The 19,554-nt window shown below is 45.6% G+C and overlaps 1 protein-coding gene across 1 annotated transcript in view; it reads left to right on the forward strand.

The window, feature by feature from the left end:
• OTOG (otogelin) overlaps window positions 1-19,554 on the forward strand; it is a 132,509-nt gene that overhangs the window by 81,837 nt on the left and 31,118 nt on the right. The window contains exons 42-55 of the mRNA XM_027852660.1: window positions 1,025-1,245; window positions 4,288-4,426; window positions 4,753-4,947; window positions 5,735-5,947; window positions 8,383-8,487; window positions 8,742-8,849; window positions 9,970-10,071; window positions 12,009-12,107; window positions 13,382-13,422; window positions 14,104-14,179; window positions 14,397-14,575; window positions 15,567-15,671; window positions 16,822-16,941; window positions 18,975-19,020. Of these exons, the coding sequence (XP_027708461.1) occupies window positions 1,025-1,245; window positions 4,288-4,426; window positions 4,753-4,947; window positions 5,735-5,947; window positions 8,383-8,487; window positions 8,742-8,849; window positions 9,970-10,071; window positions 12,009-12,107; window positions 13,382-13,422; window positions 14,104-14,179; window positions 14,397-14,575; window positions 15,567-15,671; window positions 16,822-16,941; window positions 18,975-19,020 (1,749 nt within the window). The remainder of the gene's footprint in view (window positions 1-1,024; window positions 1,246-4,287; window positions 4,427-4,752; window positions 4,948-5,734; window positions 5,948-8,382; window positions 8,488-8,741; window positions 8,850-9,969; window positions 10,072-12,008; window positions 12,108-13,381; window positions 13,423-14,103; window positions 14,180-14,396; window positions 14,576-15,566; window positions 15,672-16,821; window positions 16,942-18,974; window positions 19,021-19,554) is intronic.

Raw genomic sequence — 19,554 nt, forward strand, 5'->3', positions numbered from 1 at the left:
TATATATTTCAGCCATAAATTCAGCCACATACTAGCATGTGTGTGTATGGAGAGAAAGTATATGTAGCTATAACATACACACACACACACATACACATGTATAAACATGTATTATACATATACATGTTATAGCCACACACATACACATATGTGTATCTATGTTTGTCTATATGCATGTGTATATATATATGCATGTATATATACACACATGCACATGTGTATATATACATTTATGTGCATAGATATAGATATATAGTTCTTTTGGTTCTGTTCTCTTTGTTTTTGTATCAGTTGGTACAAATCTTCCACCTTTCTCTGAATCATCTCTGTGCCTTGTTTCTCATGCCGAATTAAGATTCTGTTGTCCTCACACACTCATTTGTTTAGCCAGGCCCCAGTGAATAGACGCTCCCTTCATTTCCATTTCTTTCAGTCACAAAAAGTCAAAGTCACCACCAATCCCTTTAATCAGGAAAAGGGTGCTCCAAGGAGCGAGGCTACTCTTAAGAAAGTTTAGAAATGGCTACACATGACATAGAGGATAAAAGCCAGGGCAATAGAAGCCATCTTCTCCAATCCTTTCCCAGATGGGGAGACTTCTTAAATCACAGCTGGAGTTGAGTCAGTAGGTGTGCCTGTTAGTGGACCTTACCAGGTTTGTGAGTGGGACAGTCTCAACCTGCAGCAGAACCAACTGCCCTTTGCCCTGACCCTAGACATTGGAACGTGGGCTCCTGACACTCCAGGGGCCTGGGTTGGGAGTGTGGAGACTGCCTAGCCAGGGAGGCCTGTATTTTAGCCAGTTCACCGTCACCCTCAGCTTCAGAGCTGAGGTTGATCTTTCCAGAGGTGACCAGTGGGTGTAGAAAACCAGAGTCTTGGGCGTAGAACAGGGACAGTCACAGGAAATTGAAATTTAGAGTTGGGACATTCGTGTTCTCTGCTGTGATGCTCACCACCCCTACCTTGGCTGATCCAGGCTCTTCAAGGTGGTACTTGTCACATCATTCCACTCTGCCTGTAGGTATCTGTGATGGTGATGTGGCCAATGACCTCACCCTGCCTGATGGCACTGTGGTGGAAGAAACTGAAGACCCTACCCCCTTTCTGGACAGCTGGCAGTTGCCCAGCACCCTGACATCAGTGGGTCAGTTCCGCTACCGGGAGGACAGCTGTGCCGCCGCAGACTGCTCGCCTTGCATCCGCATGGTCTCCAACCACACCTTCAGTAGCTGCCATGATTTTGTATGTTTCTTCCTACCTGGAAGGATAAGAATGGAAGGGTCAGGAGGGAAGGGCCCATCAGAATGGGATGGGACAGGAGATGATCAGTAGGTGTAAGAGAGTTTGAGCCTCCTCCCTTAATCCATCACCCAACCTCAGCTCTATACCCGGGTAACCTATCTGCCATTATGGCCTCTGGATTCCTTTTTTGGCAGCCTATAGGGTTCCCATTGGGAGATATCACAGGACAGAGCAGGGACAATCCAACCAAGCTGGGGGCATGTATTAAAAGTAGTATAGCTCTCTATAGCAGAGTTCCAAGGCCAGATTCAGGAATTGGGATGGGCCTCAGGCAGGAGCAAGATAGACTAATAGTTAATGGTCTCTCTGGCTCCCTGTAAAATTCCATTGAGAGTAATCCTGGTAAAGAGGTGGGGGGTGGGGATTGTAGAGAAATGTGCAAACGAGCCTCCATGGTGCTTCTCTTACTTTCTAGATCAAAAAGTCTTAACATAAAGTCTGCGACCTTGTTTTAAAAAAAATTGACAAATATTTCAATATAATTAGTTTCCTTTATAATCTTATGTATTTTATTTTATGCATTAAAAATTAATAAACCCTGCTCTAAATACTCTTTACCACAGTGTTTATGGAAGTGGTGACCCTAATCTATCTATTATTGTCACCTGTCCTAGTCTGACCTCTAGGGTGCTGCCAGTTCCCAATCCCTTGTCCTCAGTTGGACAAAATTCCTTTTCCCCCTTAGCTCATCAGTCAAAAGATTGAATTAAAAAAAAAGATTTTAGGGATTCGGACTGCACCTGTGATTTTCACTGGTATAGGAAACTGCATGGTGAGAAAATAGCCTGTAATAATACAAGTTGGCACCTTCTCTGCAACTTAAAATCTTAAAGAGTTGCTTGCCCAGCTTGTGCATCTTTGCCCATGGGAACACTTAACACATGATTACTGTGGGTAACATCAGTCAGGTCAACAAGCATTTATTAAGCACCTATTCCATGCCAGGCACTGTGCTAAGCATTGGGGACACAAAGAAAGGCAAAAACAGTGCCTGCTTTCAAGGAGCTTACAGTCTAATGGGGAAGACAATATGCAAACAATTATGAGCAAACAAGATTATAAATAAATATATACATATATTTGTGTATACATATATATGTATGCATGCACAGAAGCACACATACACACATATATACATACACACATGCACACACACAAACATATATATGCAAAATAAATTGGAGAGCATCTCAAAAGGACGGCATGAGCATTTTGGGGGACTAGGAAAGGCTTGTTGCAGAAGGTGGGACTTTAGCTGGTATCTGAAGGAAACCAGAAAAACTGGATAGTAGAGACAAGAAGGGGGAGAATTTGGTGAATGGGAGACAGTCAGTGAAAATGCATAAAATCAAGAGATGGAGTGTTGTGTGTAAGAAACATCAAAGAGAACAATGTCACTGATCATAGAGTATGTGGAGGGAAGTAAAGTATAAGATGGCTGGAAATGTAGGAAGGGGACAGGTTATGAAAGTCTCTAAAAGCAAAACAGAGGATTTTATATTTGATGATGGAGGAAACAGGGAGTTACTAGAGTTTATTGAATGGGGGTGGGGATGGGGCTATGGAGGAGGGATTGACATGGTCAGAGCTTCGATTTAGGAAGGTCACTTTGATAGTTGAGTGAAGGTTGGACTGGAGTGGGGAGAAATTTGAGGCAAGACCAACTAGCAAGCTATCGCAGTCCAGGCATGAAGTGATGAGGATCTGCATCAAGATGGTGGCAGGGTCAGGGGAGAGATGCTAAAAAGGTAGAATTGGTGGGATTTGGCAACAGATTGGATCTAGGAGTTGAGAGAGTAAGGAAATGAAGATGACACCAAGTTGTGAGCCTGGGTGACTAGGAGAATGGTCATACCACTGAGAATAATAGAAGTTTGGAGTGGGAATTGGAGGGGCAAGATAAGTTCAGTTCTGTACATGTTGATGTCTATGGGACATCCAGTTTTAGATATCTAAGAGACAGTAGGAGGTGTAAGACTGGAGATCAGGAGAGAAGTTGGGGCTCTATCCATTCACCAGGGTCATGACCATGCCACACTATAGATACGGACAGCATACTCTGGGAATTTTGCCTATGATGGTTTGGCGGATATATGTAGAGGAAGGAGGGGAAGGGGGATGGGAAGGAGAAGAGAAGAAAAATTTATCAAACACCTACTATGTGTCTGGCACTATGCTAAGTGCTTTTTACAGATATCTTGTTTCATCCTTACAACAACGCTGAGAGGTAGGCATTGTTATTATCCCCATTTTGCAGTTGAGGAAACTGAGGCAAACAGAAGTTAAGAGACTTGGCCATCTGAGGCCAGCTCTGAACTTGAGTTTTCCTCTCTCTAGGCTGGAATTGAGAATTTTGTGGTTGTGTTGTTAAATGGGTGATTTCCACCAACAATAAGGAAAACGTCACCTTACAATGTTACCCAGACCCAGGTTCAGGGCTTAGGAGCTGGTCAATACAATGGAACAGAAACTCTTTCAGACCAGGGGCTGCTTTTAATTTTCACACAGTGACTTTTACATGTCAATATACAGTACGTGCTTAGTAAAGTCTTGTATTGAAACGGATTTGTCCAGGAAGGAGACCAGTGTGACCGAGACAATAATCCTCAGCAGATTTAGGGGCAGAGTATGGAGATCAGCATGGGACACTGTGCCTGCCCAAGGTCCAGGCCTTACAACTTGAGTAGGAATGTGAGCTCTGACATCCAAGACCTAGCTGCAGCTTAGAGGAGTATCCCTGACAGGGAAGGATAAGTCAGGGAGGGCTTCCCAAAAGAGGTGAGTGTGTTGTGTTTGGAAGAGGTGAGGGGTGGAGGGGAGACAAAGCTCTGGCACTTGACATGGGGTCTGCCCTCCTAAAGACCTAGGGAACAAGGCACAGAAAATGATGAGAGCTTTCAACATAAGGTGGCCCCAGTAGGGATGGGCAGTGATGCCTTTGATGGAGTGGGCAGAGGGCATTAACTGGTGGGTCTGTTCCAGGTAACCCCAGAGTCGTTCTGTGAGCTGTGGATCAGAGACATCAAATATGTGCAGCAGCCCTGCGTGGCATTAACTGTGTATGTGGCTATGTGTCACAAATTCAACGTGTGCATTGAGTGGCGGCGCTCTGACTACTGCCGTGAGTTGGGGGTGGGAGGAAAGGAGAAGCTGCTTTGTTACCCCCCATCCACCAATCCTGCCTTCTTCTCTGTCTCCTCCCTCTTTCCCCTCACCCACCCTTCTCTAGTGGGATCTACTCTCATCAACCAAAATTTACCCTGAGCCAACACTTCCTGTATATATCTTGTATGTATAGTTTTTGAATGTCACTCCCGTTAGAATGTAAGATCTCTGAGGGCAGGAAAAATGTTTTACCTTTCTTTGCACCCCTAGCACTTAGCACAGTGTCTAGTACATAGTAAGTACTTAAAAAATGCTTTGACTGACTGCCTGACTTCCCTCCAGCCTTTTTGTGTCCTGGGGACTCCACCTATCAGGCCTGTGTGGCAGTCTGTGACAGTCCCAGGACGTGCCAGGATGGAGGGCGGGAACCCCCTGACCCAGAGCTCTGTTCAGTGCTTGGAGAAGGCTGTGTGTGCCCTGAGGGCACTGTCTTGCACAGGCTCCATTCTGCACTCTGCATCCCTGAGGAGAAATGCGGTAACTGCCAATTATGGGGTTCCACAGTCCAGCATGCAAGTTTGGGGGAGTTGGGGATCAGAGGCCATTGAAGTGGAGGGGCCCACAGACATATTCCCTGACTCTCTGATGCTGGAAAAGGAATGTCTAGAGCCCCAACCCAGTTGTCCTGTGCCAATCTGTAGGCTCTGACCAGCAGAATGGAAGCTCCCTGAGGGCAGGGACTGTTTGATTTTCAACTTTGTATCTCCAACACCTAACACAATGTGCCTGAAACATGGTAGTCAATACATGCTTGTTCATTAAATGGTTGGTTCCGAACTCAAAGTCAGGGAGGGGGGCTTTGGTAAGGGGGAGCAGGGGAAGGAGGCAGATATAGGAGGGACTGCGGAGGATACCCTGTGAGGTTTCATCTTTGGATTAGCACAGGGATGTGGGGGGAGAAGGGGTGCATCTCATCTCAGAAGAAGGCTCCTCTTCTCTAGACCACATAGTTGTTCCAGTGTCCTTGGGGACCATTCTCCCTAAACAGACTATCCTGACTCTGGAGTCAGAGGATTTGGGTGATGCTTACTACATGTGTGGCCTTGGACAAGTCATTTCTTTATCGCCTTGGATCTCAGTGGGCTGGCCTAGATTGCTCGTTGAGATTCTTTTCATTTCTAGATTTATGCACTATATGGCCCTTGTGAGTGTAGACTATGCCCTTCTCATGCTGAGTGGAGGTGGGAGAATGGGTGTCCCAGAGAGATCCCAGTGAGGCTAGGTCAGAGTTCTCCCAGCCTCCCTCACTTCCCTGCCCTCACAGCATGCACAGACAGCTTGGGTGTGCCCCGAGCCGTGGGTGAAATCTGGAACAGCTCACTCAGCGGCTGCTGCCAGGACCAGTGTGTGGCCCCCAACACTATCATCCCTGTGGATCTCGGCTGCCCTGAAACCCAGCCTGGTGGGTGCCAACGCTTCGGTGAAGTGGCCCTGCAGCTCCCCACAGAAGACCCCTGCTGCCTGAGCACAGTCTGTGGTATGTCTAAGTGAGGTCATGTGCTCACTGCTTCTGGGTCTCCCCTTGTGCATAATGGAGAAAAATAATCCTTGCCCTGACATCTCTCAGACTGGTGAATCACCAGTATTTCAAGGCTGGAAGGAAATTGAAAGATTATCTTGTAGTTATTAATTCATTACTATCAATATAATCATTCATAATATTTATATTAATCATTAACGTATTCAACAATACTGCTGTCACGATTAATATTAACATGTTATGTAGTTCAATCCACTAATTTTATAGACTTGCCCCAAATCTCAGTTTGTTAGCCGAGGACCTGGGATAAAAATCCAAGTCTCTTGGTACAAATTAGTTTTCTCTCTGCTGCGTTAGTGTTATCTAATTTTCTTCTGAAGCATCCCAATGACATAGTGTAAGACAATGGAAAGAATACTGGATTGAGCCAGAAGACAAGGATTTATCCTCAGCTTTGAGTGTCTTAAAGTCTAGACCATTGAGGAAGTATTCGCTTTTTTCTGCTTGTCCCCCAAGCATAGAGCTGGGATTGATGACTAGGAGTTGCCAAGAGGCATATTTGGGCTAGATGTGGGAAAAGATTTTCCAGCAATCAGAACTGTCCATGGGCTGCTTCAGGGGTTCACAGGCTTCCATTCAAGCCCACGCTGGACGACCCCTCATTGGGTGTGACGTAGAGGGGATTCTTGGTCAAGACTGGGTAGGACTTGATGGATTCTGAAATGCCCAGATGGTGCCTGAAAATTCTGGGATTCTGTTAATCTAAGTCAAGAACTGGCTTCACTCTTTAGCTTTCTATATGACTTTGGGCAACGTGTAAAATAAAGGGTTTAGACACTTCCCTTCTCTGGGGAAGAATTGGAAGACACTGAAGATGACAGCGGGAGAGGTTGTACATGATGTCACTTCTGTCGTGTCCTGCTTGGCCATTTGACTTTGGTAGTTGGGAAGGTTCAAACAGGGGTTGGGATGTATATTAAGAAATGATTGTGATGTGAAATACATTGATAAAGCTCTAAAAATGAAGGTGTTGGGTTAGATCATCTCTATGGATCCTTCCAGCTCTTAAAAAAAGATCTTGATTCTAATTATTAGTTTATGACTATTCTGTTATCTAATAGATATCTAACAATTTTATATATAGAGAGAGAAGATGGTAGAGAGTATAATTCGAAGTAGAGGACCCATGTCCCTCAAATCTATTAGACCAGAGGTTCCCAAACTTATTTGGCTACCACCCCCTTTTCAAAAAAAATTACTCAGCACACCCCACCCCCACTGGAAATCTTCTTTCTTTAACCCTTTAACTTTTTTTTTTTGAAATTTGCATCATTTCAAAAAATATATGAATTTTTTAAAAAATGATATCTTAAATTTAATAATTTATCTTAAATTTAATAATTTATCATAAATTTGTGGGGTTTTTCCTGCATGAAATTTTGATGATGCAATATTGTGTCATGTAACTGTATAATATTGTATTGTAAACAATTCATTACATGCTCATATTCCTGCCTGTGCATGCTGGACTTCCCCACAATGTGTCACATGCTCACCTGCCAACACTTGCTTGTTAAGATCTTTTGGTGGTAGGGCAGCTAGGTGGTGCAGTGGATAGAGCACTGGCCTTGGAGTTGGGAGGACCTGAGTTCAAATTTGGCCTCAGACCAAACCCTTGACACTTACTAGCTGTGTGACCCTGGGCAAGTCACTTAACCCCAATTGCCTAAAAAAAAAAAATTAAAAAAAAATCTGTTGGCAGACTTGACCATTAATTGGTTATAGCTTGCATTTTGTGTGTTTATTTGGAAAATAATGTAATCACTATGACTTTAGCTCTGTTACCCAACAGATGAAATTTTCTTCTCTTCTTTCTATGCTTCCACCTCCCCCTTATTTTTATTCAATGCCCCCCCAATTGCACCTGAGGCTACTACCACCTCCCCATCATTCTAGTGCCCCCAGGGGGTGATATTGCCCACTTTGGGAACCTATGTATTAGACTATAAGATCCTTGAGGGCACAGATTGTCATTCTTTATAAATAGCTGCATCATTGCATGCCCAGTGCCCAGAACAGCGGCTTGTTCACAGAAGGAGCGTAAATGATGGCATGGTTATGCCTGGAGATGGGGAGGCTGGTAAAGAAGTCTGGGTTCAGGGAAGCAGTGGGGCCCTTGGTTCCTCTGGGACTCCCATGGGGCTTGGGGCTCAGAGGATGTCCTACTGGTTGAGGGCACAATGTGGAGCCTAGCATATGGAGGCCAGTGGAGGTGGGCCAAGAAATGGGTAAGGGCAGAGATCAGGAGCCTTCCCTGAACATTAAGCCGGAAAGGGCTGGTTGGCTCTCTGAAGTCCTTCGCTATGACTGAAGAGGGCTGGGAAGTCCTCAGGCCCCCTTGGTGACTGTGTTCTGTTTTCTTGCATGGTTAGTGTGTAACCAGACACTGTGTGAGGGGCTGACCCCCACCTGCCCCCCTGGGGATAGGCTCCTCATGCACTACCAGGAGGAATCCTGCTGTCCCAGCTACACCTGTGGTAAGTGAGCATACAAACTGTGAGATGGGCCACTTGGAGATGCCTTCTTCCCTCTGGGAAAAGGGGCTCCCCAGGACCCTGGCCCTACTGAGTTAGGTGTCCCTCAAGGATAGAGGATGGAGATCTCATGGTGGGCACAGGTGGGGAAAGGAGACCTACGAGGGCCACATTTAATATTGTTTTCCCTGGATCTGGATCTGGGCTTGGCCAGATATCCCAGGGATGGGGCTCAGGGCTGCTTGACTTTTCACCAGAATGTGACCCGGAGCAGTGTGAGGCCCAGCCCGATCCTCAGTGTCGCCAGGACCAGGTGGTGATTGCTGGCCGGCTCGGGGACACTTGCTGCATCTCCTACTTCTGTGGTACAGTGGCTGTGGCATCTCTATTAATGAGGCAGGGTTTCCTCTTCCTACTCTCTACCCCTAGAGAAAATCAAACCCCTTCTCTCTGCATCATTGTGCTTCAAGATCAATGACTCCTTGACCAAAGCAGAAGGAGGCAACGGCTTATCTCAGTATCTCCAGTATCTGTGATGCCCACATTACACATCTGCAGGTCTTTTCCTCCCTACCTGGGCCGATGCTGTCCTGTTAAGAGAAGTAGCAAGAAAGGATTTTCTCCAGATGTAGGGACTGGTAGTAGGGGGCAGAGGGCCTGGCCATCTGCCCAACATCACAGACTGGTCTCAGTCCCTGTCACTGGGGAAGAATTGGAAGAGGCTGAAGATGATAGCATAGATAAAAGACAGTGGTATACAGAGCCTGGGAAACAGGAGACCCAGGTTCTAATTCTGAGACCTGAGATCAAATCCAGCCCCAGATACTTATGGGCTGTGTGACCCCGGGCAAGTCACTTAAAAAATAAACAAACCAGGGCAGCTAGATGGCGCAGTGGATACAGCACCGGCCCTGAAGTCAGGAGGACCTGAGTTCAAATCCAGCCTCAGACCAAACATTTGATACTTACTGGCTGTGTGACCCTGGGCAAGTCACTTAACCCCAATTGCCTAAAAATTTAAATTAAAAAAAATTAAAAAAAAAATAAACAAACCTCCATTTGCTTCAGTTTTTCCATCTATAAAATGGGGGATAAAAATAGTACCTACCCCCCAAAATTGTTGTGAGGATCAAATGAGATCATATTTATAAAGAACTTAGGCTTAGCACAGTGCCTGGCACGTAGTAAGTGCTATGTAAATGTTAGCAATAATAATAATTATTCTTATTCTTAGTCTTGGTTCTGCCATCTGTTCATTATGTGAGCTTAGGCAAGGTCACACAGGAGTACTTTCTGATTAAGCCCTCCCTAGGACAGGACCACCATAGGGCCTTGAAAACACCCTCCCTGTTTTGGGTGCAGACCTCCCTACTCTGTTTCTACTCTGCTCCAGGACTCTTGGGCTCTATGGTTAGCCACACTGGCTTCCAGAGCCTCCCTGTTCCAATTGATGTGGTCTTTTCTCCTCTCTTCCTGCCTATACAGCCTGTGACACTTGTCCAGACCCAATACCCACATGTCGGGAAGGGGAGGTGTTCACAGTGGACAGCGACACCGCAGAGCTGTGTTGCCCCGTCTATAGCTGCGGTGAGTCTGTCTTGGAGGGAGCTGTCCACAGGTATGAGGCATGGGACCTTCCATTGACGCTCTCTGCTGCCTGTGCCCTAGGTCCCTGCTAAAAAGCCCTGACTTGGGACCAATGGAGAGAGTGCCTTCCTCTTAAGGACACCCCATTAAGCACCTAAAGCAAATAGCAGACCTCCAATGCTTAGTACAGTGCCTGGCACATAGTAGACACTTAATAAATGTTTATTGTCTGATTGCCTGAATGCTTGAGACTTGGATTCAGGTTCCAGTTGTGCTTCATGCTAGCTTGCGTATCATTTTAGGGTAGTTGGAAATATTGTATTTTGTTTATTCTTGCAACAGGGTTACCCTTAAAAAAGTTTTACTGATCTGTTTTGTTTTTATATTATAAACATTTTTAGATTACCTCTACTGCTTGAGAAGTCTCTTGTAACAAATTATGACATTTAAGCAAAACTAGTAATAGAGTGATCTCATCTGCATGTACGTGCAACCTGCCACATCTATAGCCACCCCTCTCTACTTTTAAAAAATTGCCTTTTTAAAAATTCACAGAAACCAATTCTCTCTTCTTCTCCTCCTACTCCATTGAAAAAAAGGATAAAAAGCAAATTCCTCATAACAAATATGCGGAGTTAAGCAAAACAAATCCCCTTATTTGGTGCATACAAAAATCTCTGTTTTCATTCTGCACCCTGAGATAGCAGGGGTCATCATCGGTACCCTGAAATCATGGATAATAATTATATTGATCATTGTTCTTACAAATTTTTATTTTAAAAATGAAGAAAGATCTGGGGTGTTTTTCTTAGGAATATGGGGGCCCAGAATTTAGCCTTACATCACCGGACTGTTTTGGCTGGGGAGTGGGGTAGAAAGGTGGGAAATGAGTTGGGGAAGGGTAACTTAAGCTTAATAAAATCAGCACTAGTATGCAAATAATTTCAGTTACAAAATAGATAAATCAGGGGCATAATGGAAAAAAGAACAGAGCTCAGGGTTAAGAAGCCCTGGTTTTTGCCCCAGCTTCCACTTATTAGGCATGTCTGAGAGCCTCAGTTTCTTCATCTATGAAGTGGGAATGATAATTTTTGTACTATTCACCTCACAGGGCTGGTGGTAGGAGAATGTCTTATAAACTTTGAAGTCCTATAATAATATGAGCTATTATCAGGGACTGATTTGATTTACAGAAATTTGATTTTGGGAGGGTAGCCATTAAAGCCACTTCTCTCATCTTTTTTTTCCTCTCTTGTAACATAAACAAATGTTTGGGTTTCTAGCTCTAAGACCCCAGGAAACTGAACTGTCACTATAGTGAGGGACCCTAGCCAGGCCACCCTTAGGATAACTTTTGAACAAGGATCTGGTCCCCAGAGGTCTAGCTGCACTCATCTATTGGTTGAGCCAGCAAATCCAGTTACCCAGAAGGCAGGCATAGTCAACACTACATAGAATTGGGCACAGCCAAGGCTAGCCCATCCCTGCCCTCTCATCTGCCTCTTGTGCTCTTTCCCTTTTTCCTTCTCTCCCTCTTGTCATTTCTTCTAGGTCTTTCCAATTGATTTTAAAGCAAGTTTGTTCATCAGGAAAGTCAATGTTTCCGTCCCTGATGCCCTCCTTTACGCATTACATTCATGTCGATCAATCATCCCTGCTGAGATTATCACAAAGTCCAAATCCTGGAAATTAAATTTAAGGAGCTTTTTATTGGAAAGTCTTACATTATTAATATAAACACAGCACAAGAGCAAAGCCTAGGCCACCCAAAGATCCTTAGAGGCAGGCTGGAGAGATGAGCTCACTTGAGAAGTTTTAGGAGTATCTGATATGAAATTCTGTTTAGATACCTAGTCCTGTGTCAGGACATCCCCATGGTCAGACACTGGGTAATTACTTCAGTGTCCCTGGTCCAACCTATTCTCTTTCCCTGCCAGAATGCCAGAGTTTTCGCTGCCCCCAACTGCAATGTGGCTTGGGCACATCCCTGGTGGAGGTGTGGAGCCCTGACAGATGTTGCCCATATAAGTCATGTGGTAAGTGAACCCCTGAGCAACGATGCCTAGGCTGGAGGCATTGGCTGGCACCTGAACTCTTCTCTTTCTGGGTGCTCCCAGTCTCAAGGAGGTTCTGAACTTGGGTGATGCCATGGTGGTAGTTACTGAAATCTGACTACTTCTAAAGGGTTTCTCACAAAGGAGCATGGTAAACCCCTTACATTCCCATCACTCTCAGTGCTGATTCCTTTGTTCTCTTCTCTACCTGAACAGAAGAGAGTAGGAAACACTCCACAATGCACCTGGACATTTTCTAGTATTAAAACCTGTGATTTTTTTCCAATCAGAACACAGTCTCTTACTTAATGGGCCACCTTAAAAAAAAGGAGGATTAGATGCAAAATCCTTTTTTGTTAAAGAGCTTGGAGCCACAAAAAATACAAACTTATTAGTATATAGTTTTTTAAACACATTTTGTGTTTCTTTTCTTTAAAAAATGTTTTATTAATGGCTTCTATTATTACATTATCATCATTTCTACTTTGAGAGAACCTTCCCTTAACAGCACAAAAAACCGAAACCAAAACCAAATGACTGCACCAGGAATCTCACTCACCAGTGTAGGTAATGTTCTATGCCCATGGTCATTGGATTGGACATAATATCTGGGAGGGACCTTAGTAGTCATATAGTCTAAATCCTTGTTTTATAGATAAGGAGGGTGAGGCCCAGAGAGGTTGCTCTAGGTCACACAGGTAATATACTACAGAGTCAAGATGTGAACTCAGGTCGTCTGATTCCATAGGCAGCGCACATTCCACTGAACTGTACTGTCCTCCACCTTTCGAATGAAAGGAGAGCAGTACATTTCCTCATTTCTCCTCTGGGACCAAGCTTGATCATTATAGTTATATATAACCTGGAAAAAAAGATTTTAAACAGAGAGAAAGACAGGAAGAAGTTTTTATGCCACTTATCTTTGAAGACTAATCTCCAGAGGTAGAGAGTGTGGCTGCATATTGAAACATCTATCTCATTGCATCGTCCCTGCCCTCTGTCCTTTCCCTCTGGTTGAAAAAGCTTCGGTGTTCATTTTCCTGGGTTCCAGAACACTCTCTATTTCCCTACTCTGGGCTACAACTCAATGGGGAAATGGAGTGAGAGCCTGAGGCCTTTTCTGGAGGGCTGTGTACATATCTGATGACCTGGATGTAGGAGTCAAGGCTCTGGGATTGTGGCCTTGGTACCAATGGGTAGCAACTTGGCTTGGCTGTCCCAAGCTAAACCTGGTTCTGGCCCTTTCTATCTTTCAGAATGTGACTGTGACACAATCCCTGTACCTAAGTGCCACCTGGTAAGTACCCTGTGCCTCTCTTTCCTTTGCTCCATATCTTGGGTTCTCCTCTGTCTTTTCCCCTCAATTATTTCCTGTTGACTCTTTCCTTTAATTGAAAGTAAAGAAATGGTGGGAAGAGGCTCTTTCAGGAGTTAGGAGTCAGGCTTTGCCATTAACTTACTCTGTTTTCTTGAACAAGTTAAAAAAACACAAAACAATACAGAATATTAAAACTAAAGATGCCTATCTGTTTTTCCAAATGTGGAAACTGAGTTCCAAAGAAGGGAAAGGCTTTTCTAAGGTCACGCAGCAAGTTAGTGGCAGGGTCAAGATGAGAACTAGGCCCTGTGACTCCTATGACAATGCCCTTTCCCCTCTCCCCCAAACTGCGCATCTTTGTCTCTCTGGGCTTCTGTTTCTACATCTTTAAAATGGGAATGATGAACTTTGACCTGCGACCCTCTCAGGGATGGATTCCCAGGTGTGCTTTGGATGAATCTGTCCCTTTTTCACTGATTGGCTAGGCTAAGAGGTTAGGAAGAAACACAGTTTCCCTAGGACTGCCAGGCCACCTCCCAGTGTCTGGTAGAGAAGGAACAGCAGCTAAGGCAGGGATGCCCAGATACTCTCCTACTGCTACGCCAGGCAGAAAGACTGGGTAGCCGTAGGAGATTGATACTGACCTCTGTGTGCATACAGTGGGAGCTACAGCAGCTTGATACAGAGTTTACGCAGAGTGCTGAGAATGTTTGCGATTGTGTCAAGTACAATTGTGGTGAGTGAACATGGGAAACAACAGGGTGTTGGCAAGGCCTATTCAGGTCCAATGGCTCCGCCAGTCTCCATCCATGGTGAGGGAAGGAAGTCTCCCTTTGAAGTGACAAACCTGTGACCACCAGGGATGGGGTGGTTGGGTTGGAAGTCAGTGTGGAGGGCCTATCCTCCTTCCCCTGGATCATGGCTGTGATCAGTGTGTGCCCCTCTATGACCAGTGAAGGCCCCAGTCTGCTTAAGCCGGGAACGTGGAGTCTTGCAGCCTGGCCAGAAGGTGGTAGAACTCTCAGCTGATGGTGTCTGCAGAACCTCCCATTGTACTGATGTGCTTGACCCCCTTACCAGCTTCTACCAGATCAACACTACATCTGTCCTGTGTGATGTACAGTGTGAGGAGGTAAGACTCCACATACATTATGACTTTGGGGGCCTGGTGGGAAACCTTCCCTTTTCTTCTGGGATGCTAACTAACTTCAGGGGTCCATAACCTCCCAAAGCAGGAAATGAATGAATGAATGAATGAATGAATGAATGAGAAACCATGTCCTGATCAAGGATTCTAAGTAGGAGGAAAATGAATGTTTCATAGGAATAGACAGAAGGTGGAAAATGGCTAAGGAAGGAAAGTAGGGTCAGAGTGAACCATTAACCATGAACTATGACCCAGAGGACTGTTCTGGAGGGTGTAAGGCTGAGCCAATACTCCTGCAGTATCTGGAGGATAATGTCCAGTTGTTCCCTACCTCCATGGGAGTGTGTGTGTGTGTGTGTGTGTGTGTGTGTGTGTGTGTGTGTGAGAAAAAGAAAGAGAGGGGAGGAAGGAGGGAGGGAGAGGGGGGAGGGGGAAGGAGAGTGGGAGGAAGGAAAGGAGGGAGAGAGAGAGAGAGAGAGAAGAGAGAAGAGAGACAGAGACATAGAGAGAGAGAAAGAGAGAGAGAAGGAAAAAGAAAGGAAGATAAAGAGAAAGAAGGAAAGAAAGGAAGGAAGGAAAAAGAGAAGGAGGGAAGGGGAAAAGGAAGGAAGGAAGGAAGGAGGGAAAAAGGAAGGAAGGAAAGAAGGGAAAGAAAGAAGAGTACATCAGGTAGAAATGCAGCAAGAAGATTTTAAGTTGGATACTAAGAAGATACAGATCTGAACCTTAGAACAGGCAACTTTATCAGTCCCTGGAGTTAGATGTGGTCTGTCCTGGAGACTGCAGAGACTGAGATACATTCCCATGTATCTCAGAAAGTCTCTTGTTCTGTTTCTCCTGTATCCTTTCTGAGTCCTGTGGCAACTTGGAAGCTGTGCAAGATCCTTGGGAAGGCATCCATGGTACCATTCAGGGGAGAGCTGGCAGGTACAGGGTTAGGTGTCCCAGGGTGGAATTGACTTGGCTGAATTTTCAGAACCAGGAGTACCAGCCTCCTCAGGACCTGGCTAGCTGCTGCGGCTCCTGCAGGAATGTGTCCTGCCTCTTCACATTTCCCAATGGCACCGAGGTCACTTTCCTGGTGAGCCCTTCCTCTTCCCCCAGCCCCACCCCCCCAATGACTCCATGGAAATAGTCTTGGTCTAAGCCTCTCTCCTTTCCCCCCTACCCCTGGGCCCAAATTTGATCCCAGTTCTCTCTTCTCGAAAAGTGAGGACCAGCAGTGCCCAGAGGACTGAGCGTATTTTGGGCAGGGCTAGGGAGCATGTGTTAAGCCATACAACAAAGGAGTTTTTTTTTATCCAGGGGTTCCCCCTCAACCCCCGATGCTCATTTGTTTGCATCCTACATTCATTTAATGCTTTTGCCTTTCCAAAGTACTCTCCATTGGTTGTACCAATTGAATGTGAACTCCTTGAAGGCAGGTAATATTTCAGTTATGTTTCTGTATTCTCAGCATCAGTTAAATCAGGGTTACCAGCATTAATTAAGTGCTTATTATATGCCAACCTCTGTTCTGAGTTCTAGGGACATGAACAAAGGCAAAAAGACAATCCCTGTTCTCAAGGAGCTCACACTTTAATGGAGAAGGTAGCGTACCAATAACTATGTACATATAAGATGTATACAGTATAAATGGAGGTTAGGATCAGAGAAAAGGCATGGGGGTAGAAAGGGAGACTGGAAAAGGCCTCTTGCTGAAGGTGGGATTTGAGTTGAGTCAGGGGAAGTCAGGAGGTGCAAGTGAGGAGGGAGAGTGTTCCAGCCACAACCCAGTGCCTGGTATATAGTTGGCACCTAATAAATGCTTGTTGATTGAGTCTCTTAATGACCTTGTGAAAGAAGTGGGGTATATCCACTTTGCAGAGGACATTGAGACTCGGAAATGGTGAGTGACTTTCCTGAGGTCACACAGCAAGTTCCAGTCTCCTTCTGGGTATCAGTTTCCTGGGGGTCAGATGAGATGACTTCCAGCTCTAAGATTCTGCAGTTTTATAGAATTAGTGGCAGAATCTGGACCAGAACCCAGGTAATCAATACTCTTTTTTTTAAACCATCAGACATAGTGAACAGACACAGACTAGTAACCTAGAGGCCAGGCATGGCAGAAACAGTTTAGTGCCCACCAGTAGGGTAGTTGCATCTCACATAAAGCCTTCCCCAGTCCTCAGGGAATGGTTACTTTGCACAGACCCTCTGGGCCAACTGTCCCTTACACATCTCACTTCCAGCCTGGAGCATCTTGGATCTCAGACTGTGCTCGTCATGACTGCAGCAACACAGCCCTGGGCGTAGTCCTGGTTGTGTCCCCTATCACCTGCCCACCCCTCAATGAAACTGAATGTGGGAAGGTAAGGGCCATGGAAATGGAATACTCAGGTGGACCACTGACCTGGGGCATTGTTTATGAGAGCTCCCCAGCCCCTCAAGTTTCAGTTTCCTTCTCGGTCAGAGCATAACCTACAGCATGAAGGGACAGAAGGGAGATCTCCCTTCCTTCCTATCCTGCTATACAGCAACCTCTCCATCCATCCATCCATCCATCCATCCATCCATCCATCCATCTGTCCATCCATCCATCCATCCATCCATCCATCCATCCATCCATCCATCCATCCGTCCATCCATCTGTCCATCCATCTACCCATTCCATCCATCCATCCATCCATCCATCCATCCATCCATCCATCCATCCATTCATCCATCTGTCCATCCATCTACCCATTCCATCCATCCATCCATCCATCCATCCATCCAACCATCCATCTATCCAAATCCCTCCCAAGGCACTGCACACATAGATTCTACTGCTGATGTTCAAGGATTGTCAGTTAACATCTAGAACTTAGCTTAGGAAATCGGGGTGAGACATCATGGCCTTGGAGGCAGGAAGATCTGAGTTCAGATGCCATCTCTAGTGTACACTGCTTATGTGACCCTGGGCATATCAATTCCAGGCAATTCTCTAAGAACACACATTGCAGAGAAGGTAGAGAAAATTTCTTCACCAGGATCTCTGTTTGTCAATGAAATCACAATGAAATATCCCTCTTCGTGGGAATGAATATATTATTCATGCCTCAAGGGAAGACTTTTCTCTTCTGGTGTTTGGGCCTTAACTTGGACTAATGTTGAAACAACTGTGGCTGTTGAACCTCAGGAAAACTTAGGAAGGGGCATCATAGCCTTCTTCTCATAAACAAAGGTCTGTCACTGGGACGAAGGATACGCCTTGACTGTTTTGACCCCAAAGGACAGAACTAGGGGCATTAGGGCAAACCCACATAGTGGCAGATATAGGCTCAGTGTAAGGGACATGGTCTCAATATTTTTTTAATATCCTCAAGTGTAAGCGGCTACCTTGAAAGGTAGTGAGTTCCCCACCACTGGAGGTATTTAAGCAGAGGCTAGGTGTCAGGGTTACCAGAGAGAGGATTCTGGTTCAGGTCTGGGTGAGATTCATTGCCTCAGATGCCCCTTTCCAGTTTGGATTCTGTGTGATACCAACCAGTTTCTGAATATTACTTGTGATCCATAGATATATACACATACATACATATATACATACACACTCACATACCTACATACACAAACACATTCTTTCTCAGGGGAGATCATAGCAATGGGATGGGTTTTCATGTCTCAAAGATTCCCAGCCCCCAGACACCACTTCTCTCTTCTCCACCTCTACCTCCTTTGTATATGCAGAATTAGAACCTTGGTCTCCTGACTCCCAATCCAAGCCTCTTTTGAGCACATCGCTCCCTCCCCAGAGTTGGTGCAGACAGCCACAAATGTAGGACTGTGGAGCCCTCTCTGAATCTAGGGGGTCAACAATTAGTGTTGAAGAAGAACAGTGGCCTTGGATGACCAGAGAAGGGGCCTAGGACTGGAGAGGAAGGGAGGAACTTGAATAGGCGCAGGTAATCACTCAGGCAAGGCCACATGATCATCCCCCAGGACCGAGGCTTCTCCCCCTGCCCACACCCATACCCACCTGTCCCAAGCCTCGTGTAGATTCATGCAAGGTAGTCAAGAAACACATCAGGGCTTTCACAGGAGGACCCAGGGCACGTGTTCTCTAGTCATCTCTGGCTGCAGAAGCCAGGAAGAGGAGAGGGGCCTGACCCTAGAGTGGGTTCAGAGTGTCCTAAGGTAAACAGTGGGGGCAGGAAGGGGAAACAGGTATTTGACCTGAATTATCAGGATGGTCTCCACACCCTTAACTGTGCTCTGGCCTCAGACCCTGAGCATGAAGATACTTTCCTAGGCAACGTCTTGGTAAGCTTTTGGGGTCATACCTATGGGTAGCTTGAAGTAGGAGCATCAGATGCTCCCAGAGTTGATCTCCTGCCTCTATCTCACCATCTTCTTCTTTATTTAGGTGGGGGGCTCCGTGGTACCTTCTCTGGAAGGATGCTGCAGGACATGTGAGTATTCCAGCCCCTACCATGACTCCAAAGGGACTCTGGGACTGGGTAGCACAGTGCTGGGGAGAGTTTTCTGTTTTCCTGGTGGGATCCAATAGATTCCGCCTGTAGAGCTTCAGGTGAGACTCAAGAACATTGGCTGCTCAGGTATGATTGGGCACAATTATTCTATGTACCACACATCTCTTATTAGGGGTGACACTCCTGAGCACTTGCTAAAGCCAGCCTTGTGCATCTTGTTAGAGAACCAAGCAAGCAAGCACACACCTATAATATGCCTCCTGCATGCCAGGCACCATTCTAGGCACTGAGGATACAAAGATACAACAAAAGGATACAATGGATGAAACAATCCAGATTTTCATTGAGCTTATGTTCTAACAGAGGAGATGAGAATGCACATAAGAATAAAAACAAAGTAGTTAAATCCAAGGTAGTTGGGGGAGGAGCGAATTAGAGGAGAAGGAGGAGTGCTGTGGGAGATCTGGAAAGACTTCATGCTAAAGACGGTGTCTGGGGGGCGGCTAGGTGGCG

Source organism: Vombatus ursinus, unplaced genomic scaffold (genome assembly GCF_900497805.2).
Source record: "Vombatus ursinus unplaced genomic scaffold, bare-nosed wombat genome assembly UNPS02009770.1, whole genome shotgun sequence".
NCBI classification, from domain to species: Eukaryota; Metazoa; Chordata; class Mammalia; order Diprotodontia; family Vombatidae; genus Vombatus; species Vombatus ursinus.